Source organism: Mandrillus leucophaeus, unplaced genomic scaffold (assembly GCF_000951045.1).
Source record: "Mandrillus leucophaeus isolate KB7577 unplaced genomic scaffold, Mleu.le_1.0 Scaffold186, whole genome shotgun sequence".
NCBI classification, from domain to species: Eukaryota; Metazoa; Chordata; class Mammalia; order Primates; family Cercopithecidae; genus Mandrillus; species Mandrillus leucophaeus.
The window spans coordinates 1936536-1954608 of NW_012101876.1; the positions used below are offsets into that span (position 1 = coordinate 1936536).

At 34.7% G+C, this 18073-nt stretch overlaps 1 protein-coding gene across 3 annotated transcripts in view; it reads left to right on the plus strand.

Annotated features, from left to right (window-relative positions):
- TBC1D5 (TBC1 domain family, member 5) overlaps positions 1-18073 on the plus strand; it is a 500189-nt gene that overhangs the window by 323992 nt on the left and 158124 nt on the right. For all 3 annotated transcript variants that reach the window (XM_011977919.1, XM_011977920.1, XM_011977921.1), the window contains one exon: positions 16642-16784. In XM_011977919.1, the coding sequence (XP_011833309.1) occupies positions 16642-16784 (143 nt within the window). The remainder of the gene's footprint in view (positions 1-16641; positions 16785-18073) is intronic.

Here is an 18073-nt window from a genome sequence, read left to right on the forward strand (position 1 = left end):
ACTGCAAGCTCCGCCTCCCGGGTTTACGCCATTCTCCTGCCTCAGCCTCCGGAGTAGCTGGGACTACAGGCGCCCACCACCTCGCCAGGCTAGTTTTTTTGTATTTTTTAGTAGAGACAGGGTTTCACCTTGTTAGCCAGATGGTCTCGATCTCCTGACCTCGTGACCCATCCATCTTGGCCTCCCAAAGTGCTGGGATTACAGGCTTGAGCCACTGTGCCCGACCAAGTATATGTAGCCTTTTAATTCCAGTTTCTTCCACTTAGCATAATACATTTAAGATTCATCCATATTGTTGCCTCTATTAATAGTTCATTTTTGTTTTTAATTACTGAGTACTATTCCAGTGTCTGGATATACCACAATTTGTTTATTCTTTTACCAGTTGGAGGATATTTGGGTTTTTTCAGTTGAGAGCAATTATGAATAAAACCATTACAAATCTACATATGCAGGTGTTTGTGTAAACATACTTGTCTTGGATAAATACCAAGGAGACAGATCACTGGGTTGTTTGATAAATATATGTTCAACTTTATAAGAAACGGCAAAATTATTTTCAAACTGCTCTCCAAAATGGCCCTACTATTTTGTATTACCGTCAGCAATTTATGAGAGTTTCAATTACTTTGTATCCTTGGTCACCACTTGGTTTTGGTTTTGTCATTTCTGAAACAACCTTTCTAATGGATGTGTAGTAGTATCTCATTGCGATTTTTTGCATTTTCCTAATAATCACATTGAGCATCTTTTTGTAAGTTTATTTGCTATTCATACCACTTCTTTGATGAGGTGTCTTATATCTTGTCCATTTTTTTAAATGGGGATATTATTATGATCAAGTTATTAGAGATCTTTGTATACTCGAGAAATGTCTTTTTGTATGTATGTATTTTGTAAATATTTTCTCCTAATGTGTGTTGCTTGTATTTTCATTTTCTCTTTTCTTTTTTTGAGATGGAGTCTCACTCTGTTGTCCAGGATAGGGCACAGTGGTGCAATCTAGGCTTACTGCAACCTCTGTCTCCTGGGTTCAAGTGATTCTTCTGCCTAAGCCTCCCCAGTATCTGAGATTACAGACGCCCACCACTACACCTGGCTAATTTTTGTGTATTTTTAGTAGAGACGAGGCTTCAGCATGTTGGCCAGGCTGGTTTTGAACTCTTGACCTCAAGTGATCCGCCTGCCATGGCCTCCCAAAGTGCTAGGATACATGTGTGAGCCACCACACGGAGCCTATTTTCATTTTCTTAATGGTATCTCTGAAAGATAAGTTCGTAATTTTTAATAAAATTTGATGTATTAGTTTTTATTGTTAGAGTTTTCTATGTCCTAAATATCTTTACCTATCAATGTCACAAGATTTTCTTCTACCTATTTTCAAGGCATTTTACAATTGTTGCCCTTAGGCCTGTTATCCATTTTGAGTTAATTTTTGTATATAATATAAAATATAAGTACAAGGTTCATTGTTTTGTAGTGGATGTGCAGTTATTCCAACATTTGTGAAAAAGACCATCTATTTGCCATTGAATTTCCTTGATATCTTTAGCAAGAATCAATTGATCATAAATGTTTGTCTACTTCCAAACTTTGTTCTGTCAATCTGGGCATCTTTTGTAATACAAATACTATGTTGTCTTGAATTAAAAGACTTTTGTAGTAATTCTGTACATCACATAGTATGAGTCCTCCAACTTTCTCTTTTTAAAATTGTTTCGAGTAGTTTTAGTCCTTTGCTCTTCAATTCACATTTTAGAACCAGCCTGTTCATTTTTCCAGAAATTAAGGGATTTTAAGATTGCATTGAATCTATAAAATCAATTTTAGGAAAATATAAATCGTAACAATATTGATTATTCTAGTCAATAAACATGGTGTAACTTTCTATTTAGGGCTCTGTGATTGTCATCTTTTTTATGGTTTTCAGCATATAGCTATTACATTTATTTTTTATATTCATCCCTAAATATTTTACATTTTTTTACATTCATCACTAAAGATGCTGTTTCTTTTCATTTCAATTTCTAGTTATTTGTTTCTAGTATATAAAAATACAGCTGATTATGGTATATTGACCTTGCATCCTGTTTCTTTTCTAAACTCACTCGTTTAAATAGTGTTTTGTTTTTGTAGAGTTATTTGGGATTTTGTAGACAATTATGTTATCTGCACTTACAGACAGTTTTATTTCTTCCTTTCCAGTCTCTATGCCTATTATATATGGTTTGAATTTATTTGCTAATATTTTGTGTAGAATGTTTGTGCTTATATTCATGGTGAATATTTGTCTACAGTTTTCTCATAATGTCTTTGTTAGGTTTTGGAATGCTGGTAATGCTGACCTCACTATATGAGTCTGCATCTCATACCTTCATAAAGAGTTTGTGATAAACTGGTATTATTTCCTTCCTTTTTGGTTGTGGGTTGGTCTATTTTTCCCATTTCTTCACATAATTTGTGACTTTTTAAATTGAATACTGTAAATTTTGAATGTTATATAATTCATCTTAATCTGAATTTGTAGTCTTTCTTTAAAGAAATGTTGAGTTTACTTTTGGCAGGCTGTTAAACTACTTGAGATTTTTTATTTGATATTTTTGATACTTGTTTTTAAACTTTTTAAAAGTTCTGTTCTAATGTATCTTCTACCCAAGGGCCAATTTAACCCTGCTGCCAAGGCATGATGGTGCTTGTGGGGGTTCTACTGAATTTTTCATGGGTGTACTTACCTCTCTTCAGTTCTGACTGTTCAGAACATGAATATTTCCCAGCATTATGAAACCGCGGAGATTTTTTCCATTGCTGTGTAGTAGTTTGTGTTCTGGTATTTCTTCTTTGCTTGGCCTTCTAGAAGTTTACCCTTCATATGCACAACTTAGTATTTATCAAACACTTAAGGACACCCCTTGTATAGATTTCTGGAGATTATTCTCTGCATAGCTTCCTCCTTTAAAGGTAACAATGTCCTGCACACTTTCCTCAGCCTTAATTCTGTGTCTTTTAAACTTAGTAAGAGCAATGCATTCTGCTTTGGATTTCTCCTTCCTGCCCTGTGGTTTCAAAAGTACATCCAGTAAAAAGCCAGTGATCACAGGTTTCGTCTGGGGTTTTTCCCCCTTATGTCAGGAATCACAGTGCTGTGCTGCTTATCTCCTAGTGTCTGCATGTTTATATATTTTGTCCAGTTTTCTAGCTGTTTATAGTATGAGAGCAGTACAGATATACCCAGTTATTCCATGATGGTCTGAAGGGGAAGTCAGGTCTATTTAAAAATAAATAAATAAAGTCAACACTATTCTATTACAAGGAAATCACTCCTAATGCAAAGGAAACAGAAACAGATTGAAAACAAAACAATTTGCAGAGGCATAGCAGGAAAAGCAAACAGAAATGAAGGTATGTGTAATGATATTCATATCAGACAAAGTGAATTTAAAGCAAATCACATTGAATGAGATAAATTAGAACAGTTCGTAGTTAAGAAGTTTACAATCCGCAATGAAGATCATTATTTAATCATTGTACCTCCCCCTCTCCCAAATAACAGCAGAATTTATATAACATAACAGCTACAAGAAATATAAGGAGAAATACGTAGGAATGCAATAGTAGTAGGCTACTTGTACCTCTCCTAATTCATGGTAAATCAGGCAGACTCACTGTAGAGTATAGAGAAACTAGTTACTCACCTTTAGTCAGTTAGATATAATTGGTATATATCAAACTCTCAATACTGTAAACAGAGAGTGAAATTACTGTATCCATAGAATATTTATTTTAAAAGTATCTATACAAAAATATTCAGTAAATTTTACATTGTAGAAATAGTATAGTTCACATTTTTTACAACAAAATTTGAAATTAATCATAAAAGTAGAAAACAACCCCCAAGGAAGAATTAGCACAGAAAATCATAAAACTCTCTTTACTCTTGTACTAAAAGGAAATCAAAACCGAAATTACAAAATTTCTAGAAAAGAATGATAAAGTATATTGATCAGAACCTGTTGGTTTTGACTAAAACAGTGCTCTTTGAAATTCTCAGCCTTGTACTCTTAAGCTACTAAACAAAAAGGAATAAAAGTATGTGAATTAAATATTCATCTCAAGTAATAAAAATAACAGCAAAATAAATGAAGGAGTTAAAAGTAAAAGCAGTTGTGCTTTAGTAGCAAAACATAAATAACAAAAAAATGCATTGATAAGTGTTTCTTTTTGGAAAAAATAAATAACAAAAATTTTACATAGTTCATTTACGTCATTTAAAATAATATACAGGACTGAGCCTAGTGGCATACACCTGTAATCTCAGCACTTTGGGAGGCTTGAGGCCAGGAGTTTGAGACCAACCTGGGCAACATGGTGTCTCTACAAAAAATGTTTTTTAAAGTAACTGAGCATGGTGACACACGCCTGTACTCCCAGCTACTCAGGAGCCTGAGGCCAGAGGATTGCTTGAGCCTAGGAGTTCAAGGCTGTAGTGAGCTGTGATTGGGCCACTGCACTCCAGCCTGGACAACAGAGTGAGACCTTGTCTCTAAAAATAGATAAAATTATAGAAAACTACGAAAGCATAAATGAAATAAATTACAAAAATTTTCAAACATATACATTTAAGTGTAGCCAGGAATACTTCCTATCTTAGTTGGTTTGTGAGCAGATTAATTTATGTTCTGGAATGAACCCACTGTTAAGTGTATTATAAAGATACCATAATAGTAACAGTTTGGATTTGTTGCATAATTAGATTAATAGGTAAAAGAAAATAGAGATTCTGAAACAGACCCTCAATACATATAGACATTTAATACTATGATAAAGGTAGAATTTCAATTCATTAGGGAAATAATGGATTATTCAGTAATACAGTTTTGAAAACTAACTAGCTGTTTGGTAAATCGTGAACCTATATCTCTATTTTGCACCAAAATGAATACCAGATGAATCAATAATATAAATAAAACTGGAGTAAAATGATGAGTGTTGTTATTAGGTGGGGAGTTCACAAGCCCATAAACTATGAAGAAAAGTTTTGGTAAATATGACATTATAATAAAATTTCTTTCTGGGAAAAGAGACCTCCCTGTAGCCAAAGAGAGAGAGAAAAGTTAGGAGTCACTAAAACTTCCTTGGTTCTTGGCAGCGTCCTGGCCCAACACTATATCCTCTTATACGCTCTTAAAGTAGTGGTTCTCAAACTTGAGCTTGCGTCAGAATCACCCAGAGGGCTTGTTAAAATACAGATGACTGAGCTTTGCCTGGAGTTTCTAATTTAGTAGGTATGAGTGAGTGGGGTTCAAGAATTTGCAGTTTGAACAAATTTTCATGTGATGCTGATGCTGCTGGTTTAGAGACCACACTTTGAAAACCACTGCTTTACAATTTTCCCGAATTCTTCTCCTTTTGTGTTAAATAACTCAGTACCATTCTTTGCAATCAAAGATCCTAAACTAAAGTGTCGAGGTAACATGAAGTAAGCAGTTTGCTTGCAAGATGTATTTACACTAACAAAGACCTGTACAAAGATAATCAATGCAGCATCACATGTAATAACAAAGGAACCTAAATGTCCCCAAAATAAAAGGACTATTTAAGTTATTATACATCCACTTATGGAATACTATACAACCATAATAAAGAACAAGTTATTTATTTCTATATATGTTGATTTGGAATGATCTTCATTTTAGCAATCATTGTTAAATTTAAAAATACATGCCCCTATTTATGCTTTTAAGAGGTAAACACCTGCATAAAAATGTCTGTATGTTATATAAGAACATTGGCTACCTTTGGGAAGGTAGGTTTACTGTTGGGGAGGGGATTTGTGTTGGGAAGGAAAATTGCTTCTTATTGTATGTCCTGTTATACTTTTAAGTTATTTTTCACCATTTGCAAAAACAAACAAACAAAAAACTATAAATTAGCAAAAGAATAACTCCACATAGTTTTCATTTTAACTCATAGACAATAAAAGAATTAAGAAAGTGTGAGAAAGATAGCGAGATAGGAGGCTATCGTCAGAGAGCAGTGCTTCAGACACATCATGGATTTGGAGCATCTCAGCACCAGAATTCAGCCACAGTATCTGGTAGCTGATGTGGAAAGGAAATGAGTATGTTGACAAAAATAAATTTAAAGTATTTTATGTGATGGTTCTGCTGCTTCATATTTGAGTTGATTTATGAGCAAATTAATTTATGAACATGTTATAAACCATGATGCCCTCAGTAAACTAAACTTCACTGAGTTTCTGTTCTCTCCGTTAGCCAGAAATACAATTCTAGACCTCATAAGTCTTTCTAAAATTGGCTGACCAAAAGTGGCAATTAATTTTTCTTTGTAAGTTCTTAGTTCTTTATAGTTTCCTTAATGAGTTTCCCTGAAAAGAAACCCTCTAAATCTTGTAGGGTCCTATAGCTGTAATTACCACTGTATTTTAACTGGGGTACTCATGAACTAGCAGATTGCAATTCATCAAAATAAGTCTTTCAGAAAGCACCATGTCTTCTACCCAGAAAAACCCAGCTACCACACAGATAACATAGCAATAGTAGATACTATGCATTCCGAATCCTGTGATTCTCCACGTTAATGTGGAGAGGTGATTTTAAAAATATATACCTGAATTAACTATCCTTTGGAAATTAGAAAAAATGTAAAAGAATAGAAAAAACACTGGGCTAGTTGTTAGAGTATCATTGTATAATCTGCCTTTGGATGAAATGTGACCTCAGGTTGCGCCATGTTCCTTTGTTGATGTATCTGTAAAATGCCTGTTCCTGCCCAACTTCTTTGGGTCAGTGATTACAAATTGGGGGCTAAACGAAGAAATCACCTGTGTATCTCTGAAACATGCAAGAGTTTTTCCCCCAAGTGGTTCTAATGCATGCATTCCACAGACCATTTGCTTTTATAGAGCTCAGGCTTATTTGAAGATCAAATGTGGTAGTACTTTTAAAAATAAAAAAATTGATATAAGCACATGGTATTTGCCATTATCAGAAATTGTGTATGATTATTTTAAAACATTGAGTTGTGATCTTCTGTGCATTAAAAAATACATTTTCCTTGGTTATTATATATTTGTCCTTAAAAAATTATATATACACATACATATAATTGATTGTACAGTTGTTTAGGCGTTAAATTTAGCTATCAGACAGGGATAAAATGGAGCAGCCAATCCCCTCTTTAACTCTTTTGTTTCCATTTCGCTTTCACTAGTAGAAAACGTAATTTGTGACATTTTGAGCTGGACTTCTAGATTTCTAACCAAACCTGTATTCTCAAAGTAATGAATGTGGTGGGGTTGACTGCCCTTTCCCTTCATGGCTCCTTCACAGTTTCCTTTTCCCCTCCCTGTCTCTCCCTTCCTTCTTGTGAGTTACCTAGGCCCCATGCAGATACATTCAGCTCTTGATTATCTGAATTAATGGATAGTAACTGGGACATACATAATCCCAGATGGTGGATAATCCAAAAACCATTAATACTTGGCTTTGAAATGTATTTAGTAATGTTTTAAATTGTTTTTACCTTTCTAATTATATGTTGCTAATGTTGCCATTAGTTTGCATTCCCTGAGTACATCCTAGTTGCTTGGGGGATTTAGTGTGGAGGGGGCACAGAAAAATGCAGAGTAACTGTGGTAAACCAGATTGATGGGATTATTATTGAGTTAAATTTTATTTTGAATAATTTTTTCCAGTTAGTGATTAAGAATTGTCAGCATAGCGTTCAGTCTATGGCCAAGAGCAGTACCTGCCACACTGTTGAAGTTTAGGAAATATTTGTTAAATGAAGATTCTCAATTTTTCATACCAGTCTTATGATCAAATCAGGGCTGGCATGAACCAGGAAAAGAAGTCAGTGAAGAAAGTTCATTCTCTCCCAACCTCAGCCTTTCCACCCCCAGGTCAGTGAAGATGAGTATTGCCAAGTCATGGGCATTTTCCCAAGATAGTGCCGATTTACAGGCTGTTTGACCAGCTGAGCCACACAGAATAACTCCTCACTAGCAGTGCCTTAATACAGTGAGCCTTCAATAAGGGAAATATGCTGTTCTTTTAAAAGGCAAGAACGATACTTTGAAATGGGCACGAGGAAGCTGGAAATTCCTTTTAGTAGAATATAACTTTCCGTGATAATAGAAGCATCCAGAATAACAAAAACATAAATGTAGAGCAGTTCTTAACCTAAGGTCCCTGAATTAGCCTAACTCCTAAAATGGCTTTCACTTGAGTAGATATGATATGGGGATGGGTGTGTGTATTTTTCAGAAGGGAGGGCTCATATGCTTGATTACATTCTCAAAGGGATCTGCAACTTCTCTCTACTGATGAATGGGATTTCAGTTTCACTGTTTTATACTTTTCATGAAATGTTTGAAAGTGGGAAACGAAACTCCCATGGCCACTGCCTCACAAATTTGCCTCCATTTGGACTTCAGAATGATCAGGGAAAGTAATTTTGAAAATTTCTCTAGCTATAGTTCGTTCCAAGCTGGGGACAGGCATAGGCTGAGAAGCCAGGGGTATTTGTTGAAAGACTGAACATGCGAATGGGCAATGGCAACACTATCTGTGACAACAGAACTCAGACCCAGATAAGATGCCCCAGAAGCCAAATTACAACCTTTGCAGCAAAATCAGTCCAGAACGGTTAGGCCTTGGTCAGTCACTGCTAACTTCGCTATTTTTGCCCTACTTTCTGCTTCCACCACAGGACCAACCTAGAGAAAGCCAAATATGTTCCCCAAATAATCATATATGGTGCTCTTCCTCTAGTTAGCCCTCTGCCATGCCTACAGCCTTCAATGGGGGCATACCTGAAGCCTCCTTCCCCTGACCCCATGACCCTGTAAAACTTTATCTTTCCCCTGGCTACTTTGGATTATCTTCCAAACACAGGCAGTGGTAGCTGAACTCTCTTGCTATTGCAAACTCTGAATAAATAGCCTTTGCTTATTCTCATTTGGGGGTTTTCATTTATTTCCACTCTGCATTGAAATTTGAGAGGTTCGAGGTGAACTCCCTTATCCTGAAATCTCTCTTCCACCACTACATCACAGAGCTGATAGTAATATCACTGGAGAAGTGTTTCTTGGAGTTTAGCTCTTTATTTCTCCAGGAATAGCATTTTAAATGCATGTTTTATTTTAGGGGTAGTTAGATCCCCATAGTTGATAGTGTAGAATCTTAGACTTAGAATGGTTCACTGGTAACACAGAACAGAGGGACACAAAATAGATGACCATTTAGCCAGGCTGCCAGTATCATGGGGCTTCTACATGGGGAGTGGGCAAATGCCCTTTTGGGCCTGGCAGTTTTGGTATTATCTCACTTCTGTCACCCTCACATTTGTATCCCTCGTTTTTATTGTTTTTATAATAGTATTTTCCTCGAAAATAAAAAGTATATAAATTAATAGAGATAGAATTCTAGGAGAAATTTGGCTATGGATACTTTGTGTCCATTAAATGTGTGTGTGATGGCCATTGGCTGAATGGTTAGACCTGTAGAGCGAGACAATTTGAAGATGCACACTCAAGAGTAGGCTGAGAAGATGCAGAGAGAAACCACAACTTCCCATGTATGGATCTTATAGTTTGGTTCCCATATCAGCAGCATCAGTATCTCCTGGGAACTTGTTCAAAATACACATTATCTCTGGGCATAGTGGCAGATGCCTGTATTGACCCACCTTAAAAAATGATCAGGCTCCCCTTAAATCTTCTGTATCAGAAAACTTTGGGGATAGGTTCTAGCAATCTGTGTTTTTACCATCCCTCCAGATACCTCTGCTGTATGCTAAAGTTTGAGACCACTACTGTAATTAGAAGAGCCATCCAATAACTTCTGCTTTTTCTCTCCTCATGGAGTAACATTTTACATGAGTGCATGGTAGATTTTAGGAGCCCTGACAGCTGAAGCCAAAATATGATCAGGAAACAGGAATCTGTCACCTTGTCCAGTGCCTCTCAAACTTGTACATGCAGATCACCTGAAGGTTTTGTTAAAGTGAACCTCTGATCTAGGAGCACTATACTGCGGGTGGGGCGGGGGGGCAGGGTGCTGAGAGATGCATATCTAACAAGCTCCCAGGTGGTGGTGATGGACCTAGGATTACTCTTTGAATACCAGGGTCCTAGGAGACCACACACCCAAGCTGAGGAACATTGGAGGTATGGGCATGCAGGCAACTAGAGCTCAGGAAATGAAAGGGGAAGGTTCCTGAGAGGTTAGGAGGCTTTTATAAATTCCTGCATAAATCTGATCACTTACTGCTTAGAATGTATGTTCAGGGATCTCCACAGAGAGATAGGGGAAGCCCAGGAAGAAGATTGATGAGCAGCTAGGAATCCTGTGAAAGGTCCAGCCTCTAGGCCCAAATCAAGATCATCTGTGGTCAAGAAGAGCTAACTTGAGGAAAAAGATTGATATTAATTAAATAAACATTTTTAACCACCTACTCTCTGCCTCATACCAAATAACCCCCAGGATCCTGTGATCTGCCAGAGAAGAGAGAGAAACCGAAACAATATCCATAACTTACTATTTAGCTGAGATTTGTTTATCAGTGCCTTTATCTCTGGAAAATGTAACTGGGAGCAGTAACACTAATAGGTGTGAAACCTTCAGACATCAGACCTGGGCAAAGTAGTGTCCTAAACCCTGAACTGCCAGACAGGATCAGGGCACTTTCTGGAATAGAAAAGAAGAGAAAGAAGAGAGGGCCAGTGAAAATTAACCACAGAGGGTACTTAAAGCTATGGGTTAGAGATAAGGGGTCAAAGGCAATAAGATACCCCTGCTGCCTTTTAGGAATGGATTCCTTCTGACTCTCTTAATAGGTACCCATCTGTGGATTTTGGCCATGTCCCTTTGAATAACAGGAATTCTATTTCCAATGTAATTGTTGGCGTTGAGACTGACTGCTTATGGAGGCATAATGACTGTGGTCTGACCTTCATCCCTGAATAGATCCTGATATTTCTCAGCTTAGTGTTACACCTCATGTCAGTTCTTCCACCAATGTGTATAAATGTATTAGGAGATTTACGCAGAGGAAGTCGAAAAGTGTTATTCACTGTAGTTAAGATCCCTTTGGTATTTGAAATGTCTATGATGGTTTCAAAAAATAAAGTCACACATGTTTTATTTTTTTAAATGAGTTTCAGATTATGGAGCATAGGAGTAATTATTTTTAGCAAATCTCTATATGCAATTTTAGAAAACTTATTTGATCATAATTTCCTTTCCTGAAGGTAAAATGGTAGAGCAAAGCCTGTTTACAGACTTTCTAGAAGTAAAAACTGTCTCTGGTATGAATAAAAAACAGTTTTCATGGAGCCTAAAATTCATTTTCACAACATGGCCAACAACGGCATATTAATTCTTTGTATATTTAATTCATACACAGCAGTGGCTTCTAAGTAAGTTTCTCAAAATACCCAGTAGCTTACTTGTGGTGGAACCCGCGTAAGTGATAGGGTAGAGAGGTTACTTCTCAGCAGCTGTTATCCCCATAGTCCTCTCCTGTCAGGGCTAAGATTCCAACTGCTCCCTAGTTGGAATGGACAAGAGGATTCTCACAGAGAGTGCATCCTGTTCATACAACTATAGCCATATTAGACTATTACCATCATGCATTAGCTTTATTGGAATTTCCTGGTAAATTATATATGCTAAAATTAATCAGTCCTTGAAGTACCATACGTGTAAGCCAAATAGCAGGCATATATCTGAAAGAGGTATGTGTGTATGAGAGAGAGAAGGAGAGAGAAAATGTTCAAGCATCAAAAGTTTATCGTATTATGGTCATCTTCTATAGCCAACATTTTCATGATCTTCTTATATCCCTGGAAAAACGTAGATGTACAAGGCTCTACTTTACATTCAGACTATTTTTGCAAAGGCATATTACAGTTGTTCTGACAAAACAGCTTCAAACACTTGCCAAGGAGAATAAATTACAGTAGGAATGGGTGGTAATTATTAGGAACTTATTTTTGGAATAAGAAACCTTCCTTAATAAAGGGTTACGTACTGCCCTCTGAAAGAAAGAGAGAATTTTCCCCAAAGTCAAAAAGACACTTTTAACACTTCATGTGCATATCCTGTGGGGGTTAAATTAGGTTAGCATGTGTTCCCAAAAAGGCAAATTCAAGCTGGGTTCAATCCATGGATTACAGAGAACACTTAGAAAGCAAATTGAAATTCTTTAGACACAGTAATTCAAAGTTTCTGGTTTTTTCTCTTTTTGAAGCAGAGTTTAGCTTAATGGCTTAAAGGATTCAGATATGTCCTCAAGGCATTCAGATATTTTTAAAGACCTAATTGAAATAGTTGATTAGACAAAAAATTTACCAAACAGGTAAGCATCCTTCAATAATGTATTCTACAGAGCCCTTAGGAGACTAGTAAGTGTAAAATTGGAATAAAATTATATATTTTGCGCTCCCATTTTTTTGTGACTTTGTTTTCTAAAGAAGTTCAAATTAAGTACGAGAATGCCTTGTGACCCTAAGTATAATGAATTCAGTGTTTAGTTACAATTTTAAGACGTTTTCACAGAGTTGATATAAAGGAAAATTTAGAGTGTATTAATTTCAAAAGAACTGAATACAAAGAAACCCAATATAAGAGCCTAAAATCAGTCAAAGAAGTACCCAAGCACAGAGATAAACATTTTTGGCTTGCTTTTATTTTTCTTGAATACTAATACAGAAATGGATTCTGTGTTTATCCCATAGCAGGCATAGATTATTTAAAAATTGTTAGCTTTTAAAAATACAAGTGAACAGAAAGCAAAACACAAATTGACACCATTGAGCAAAAATCTAACATTGCTTTTTTGTGTAAGAATGCTCACCTACTGGCATCATTTCATGATCACAGGTTACTCAAGATGCCCTTATGATGTTTGTTAAATTAAATTGAATATAGCATTTCTACATTACTTGTTCTTGTAAGGTTACTATGCCCATATCTCACTAAAGAGCCAGTAATGGGAAAGAATAGGGAAATGGACCTAGGATTTAATTTTGTTTCTCCATATATAACCCACTACAGCCAAGTTGGATTAAGGCTATGTTTATTTAAAGCTCAGTCAAATTGGTCCTTTTCATAAACTCATTGGTAAAAATGAATTTCTCTTGGTGTTTCCATGGGTCATGCACCGAGCAATAACACCAACAGTAGTTACTGATCCCCTGGGAATAGCAACTTAATTACACAGAAGTTTGAAATCAAGGATAGTGGTATAAATGCAAACATAGAGACATGTCCTGTCTTTGGGTGGTTTATTATTAAATTTAATACCTCAGATACTCTTTTCTGTTTCTGCAGATCTTAATTACTAAGTAGATATGGTAAAATATGAATTATTGTATTATCACAAGTGATCAAATATATATGGTTATGAGCATGGCAGTCTGCAGGTGTAACGTACATAAAGCAAGATTGATAGTATCAAGCAGTTAAACTGAAGTTATCTTTAAGGGGAAAAGGTTTAATGCTACCCTTAAGTGTAACTTAAACTCTCACTAAATATTTTTAACTGCAATAAAAGCATGTTAATTGTAGGAATGACTTCTTTACAAGACCTCGTTTCTTAGAGTAAGTTTTTCTTTCCAAGAATATAAAAGCTTACTGAAATAATTTCTATTACTAACTCATTCTGTAAAGAGCTTTTTCCTTGGCTTTTAAGCTCAATGAAGAAAGCCCAAAATAGCACAGGAAATTTGTGTGTTGTGAATATATATATATAAAATATAAGAACTAAATCCAACTGGGATAAAATGATTAAATTATTGATAAGGTCATTGTTGGTCCCAAAGCATTCCATTAGTTATATGCTTCTTCTTAAATATTTTGAGAATTTGGCCTTAATTTTCTTATAATTACATATAAAATAGTAGAGACAGCATTTTACTTTAATATCCTCTCATGTACAACTTATTACAGTCTTTATATAAGAGAAATATGCTAGGCATCTAATGATACATTTTTTTCTTATGTGTTTTTGGTATTTTTTCTACCTCCTGGATTATTTTTGTGCCACCACTTACAAGATCAATGCCTGTACTTCCAAATTAGCTATCCCATTGCTTCTCAGTAAAGGTGGCTTTACAGTGGGGTTAACGAGACTTCTGTAAATACATAAAGCGCTTAGCAAAGTGTATAGAGGTCTTTACAAAGAACTTTCTGGATCTCTTTCTCTCTTTCTTTGTTTCTGTCTTTCACATGCACTCACACACACAGAATTTGGTCCTTGCCGTGGAGTTTTACAGCAGTGTACTTGGCAAGGTACTTAAAGAGTGAAGCAATATGAAAGATTTATAAAGCAGCACATTGTAGATAACACATTAAATATAAAAGTACTAAAGACATGCATTGTGTGTAGTTTTGGAGATATTAAATATGTGAACAATTTGACACAGAAAATAAAGATGTATTTTATTCAGTGTAGATTACTAGATGTTTGCAGTTAACCTTCCTGACTGCTGCAGTGAAGATCGCTGCATGTGTGTATCTTCAGAGTCAAAAAGGATGCCAGACAAGTTGACGAATAACTGACAGTTTGTTGTAGAAATAATGGGTGTAGAAATAATGGGTATAGAAATTATTTCTAGGAAATGGGCTACTTTGTTTTTTGTTGTTGTTGTTGTTCTTAAAGCACTATCTGTGATAAAATCTAAGATGTGATTGCTGATAAGAAAATGGCAAGAATTTGAGCTGTAAGGAAAGAGGGAGAAGATTGTATTCTTAACTGTAGTTGTGTATTAACCTTCATCTAGTTTCCTCATTGATGGATTTTTCTTCCAGTTGTGTCAGCTGAATAATTGTAACCATGTTCTACATGTTTTAGTCGTTTAAGAATGCAAACATTTGTATCGGTTAAAAATCCTTTGAACAGGGGCCCAAAATGGTTTAGTTCATGTATTTTTTTGCTGTGCCCATCTCTGGTTCCCCTGATACTCTTTGCAATATCAGTTAATTCTTTGTAATTAAGAACAGCGGCCTATTTAATTTAGAGATGTTTTTGTACTTCTTGGAATAGTAAATATTAGCATTTGTAATTTGAAAGAATTAGAAGTGTGTGGAGAAGTATTTTTTTCGTAAGCCATGTAAACACAGCCATCTTAGACAAAAAAAAAATTGTGTTAACCACCCCTCATTTAATTAATAGCAGCAGAGTAAAAATTGAAAATTATAAAAGATAAAAATTATGAAAGACACTGTAACATTTTTAAAATTTGAACATTTAAAACATTTAAAATATTTTAAAATGGAAAATTATAAAAGATACTGTAACATTTTTAAAAAGATAAGTATTGGGCATTTTAATTTTTTATACTGAAAAATTGAGTAATTGATGTAGTTGAAAATACAATCTAATTATTATATTGATTAATATGATGATGTGAATAAAAAAACTTAAGTGTTCAATCACATGGTTCCTAATAAACTATGATACATATTTGTGAGTATACAGCATTTTGTCATATCTTTGATTTCTCCTTAAATATATTACTCTCTGAGGAAAGTACTTGATTTTTTTTTTGCCTTGCTTTAACCCCATAGATGGTTATATTTGGTTTCAAATTTTACATAGAAGTAACATCTCTTTACTAATTTTTAAAGGATTTATTCTATATTATTTGATGCTGCTAGAAATTTGAAATTTTTAATCTTTTGCTACGTGCTAGAATCACATAGAATTCTAGCTGAAGTCCTTAGAAGAAGATTTATGTAAGGAAATTGTAGCCATGTCATGTAAAATTAGAGGTCAATGAATAAAAACATCAAACCAAATTTTTTTCTTATAAGAATTAGATATAAAGAGTTTAGCATTTATTGAAAGTCTAAAGTGTCACTATTTATGATGTATATTTATACATTGATGTTGCTTAGCTGCTTATGTTTACTCTGTGGCATAGATACTCATTTTCTAGGTAATAGAAGTAAGCACTTTCTAGGTAATAGAAAAGCACTCCTACAAAGGTAGCCTTACTGATCAGGTATATTGGTTGCAAAGCTCAAAAAATTAAGTATGACTATATCTTTCATTTAAAATAACTATCTATGCTTGGCCAAAAAAATAGATATCTACTGGCCTTTTCCCACACTTAATTTTAAAATGAATTATTTTAAATAGAAGCGAGATGTGAGAATGCAGTTTTCTAAGTTTGTATCGGATTTGTCATATAAACATTTGCAAAAGGGCAATTAACAACAACAGTAAATCAGTAGAGATCATGACATTTTGGAAAATTTTATTTTTAACTTACAACCTTACCTATGAAAGCAACTACTAGACTACTAAATATTCATTTTCTCTTCACCTTTTGGGAATTTGTGATTTCTATTAAATATGAAAGATTTTGACATTTTTCAAATATGTGTGTAATACTTGTGTATATAATAGCATTTAATGATTATGGCCTAGTTATACAATTATAAAATTCATTGAAAGCTTAAAAATTAGGTTTTACTATATTATATTTTTGATATATAATATTTGCTCAGTGTGTTCAGTTAATAGTTTTTCACGGTTACCTGAGAAAATGATCACTCTTTACATTACTCTCGAAAGTACTGTCTTCTGAATTTTTGTTTTGTTTCTTTCCAGAAGGTGGGTGCGGCTGCTGTTTGGACGAGAGTTCCCCCTGCAGGACCTTCTGGTGGTCTGGGATGCCTTGTTTGCAGACGGCCTCAGCCTGGGTTTAGTAGATTATATCTTCATAGCCATGTTACTCTACATCCGAGATGCTTGTAAGTGTTAATGACCTTGCCTACATTTGACTAGATACTCCTGATTTTTAAAAATGTTTTGCCTTTTAAACAGACTTGGTATTTTATTATTTGATTTACATGTACCTCAATTTTTATAGTTGGGTAATATATTGAAATTTCAAAGGAATATACTAAACATCCCTTTTGTTGGTTAACTGTGTACACATTGGGAGATGTGAGTTATTTTATCCTGAGAGAATTAGAATATTCTTCAGAACCATTTTTCTAAAGACTTTACTCCTGCTTTAATCTCCTCATTACACACAGTTGTGAAATGCATCTATAAAAGCCAGTATTTGAGATATGTTTAGAGCTCCACCTTCTGACAGGTAGGGAATATTCAAGGATGTTTATCAGGAGATTGGAGTTATTTTTATAATATCAACACTTTGCTAATAAAAAAACAAATATTGCATTTAAAGGTATTTTAACTTTCTTCCAGTTATATTTTAGAAAAATATATTTCTCAATATAGTGCTGAATGGTAGACGTGTACCCATCTCCTCAGATCTATGTTAGGGTGCCTGTAATAGCCAGAAAGCCAGTGCCTAGCCCTTTTCAATAGTCTCATAGTCCTTAGCTTGAAGAAAATATCGGTGTGTATTTTAAATTTCAAAATACCTCAAATTGTTTTCTGTCTCAGAGAAGTAATGAAAAGTTCACACAATAAAACTTCTTAGCCAAAATACAATTAGGAAAAAGTGCACAAAATTATGTGATTGAATTAGGAAATAGGAAGCTAACATAAAGTAAGACTTTGTCTGAGGAACATACACTTTTTAGAATCATTTATAATTGAGACTGTTAAATTGTTATGTGGTTCTCTTTATTTGTTCATTGAATACCAGTTGTGGCAGATGCCCTTGTTATGCCTCTAGTAACACTAATTTTCTTTAAAATTTTAGATTATACATTTTTTAATTTCCCAAAATTACTTAAATAAGTGACAGGGGTACCACGTTTTATCCAAAAATTATAGATTTTGTTCTGTGCCTCGAAGGTCAAATAGTTTAGGTTTTGACAGACAAAGTGAAAGTTTCTTCCTTCTGAGCCAGATCTAATCACTTAAGAATATGGAAGTCATAAGAGGAAGCATAAGGAAAATGGAGAAAAATATGTGAGTAGATTTAATGGATACTGGATTTTATGATATTCAATACTGACCTCTGAGTTGTATTTTTAAATATAAATAAAAATAAAAGGAATGAGAAAACTCTTCTAGAAAAAAAAAATGCTTTGGATAATATTTATGCAAAACTTTCCAAAGC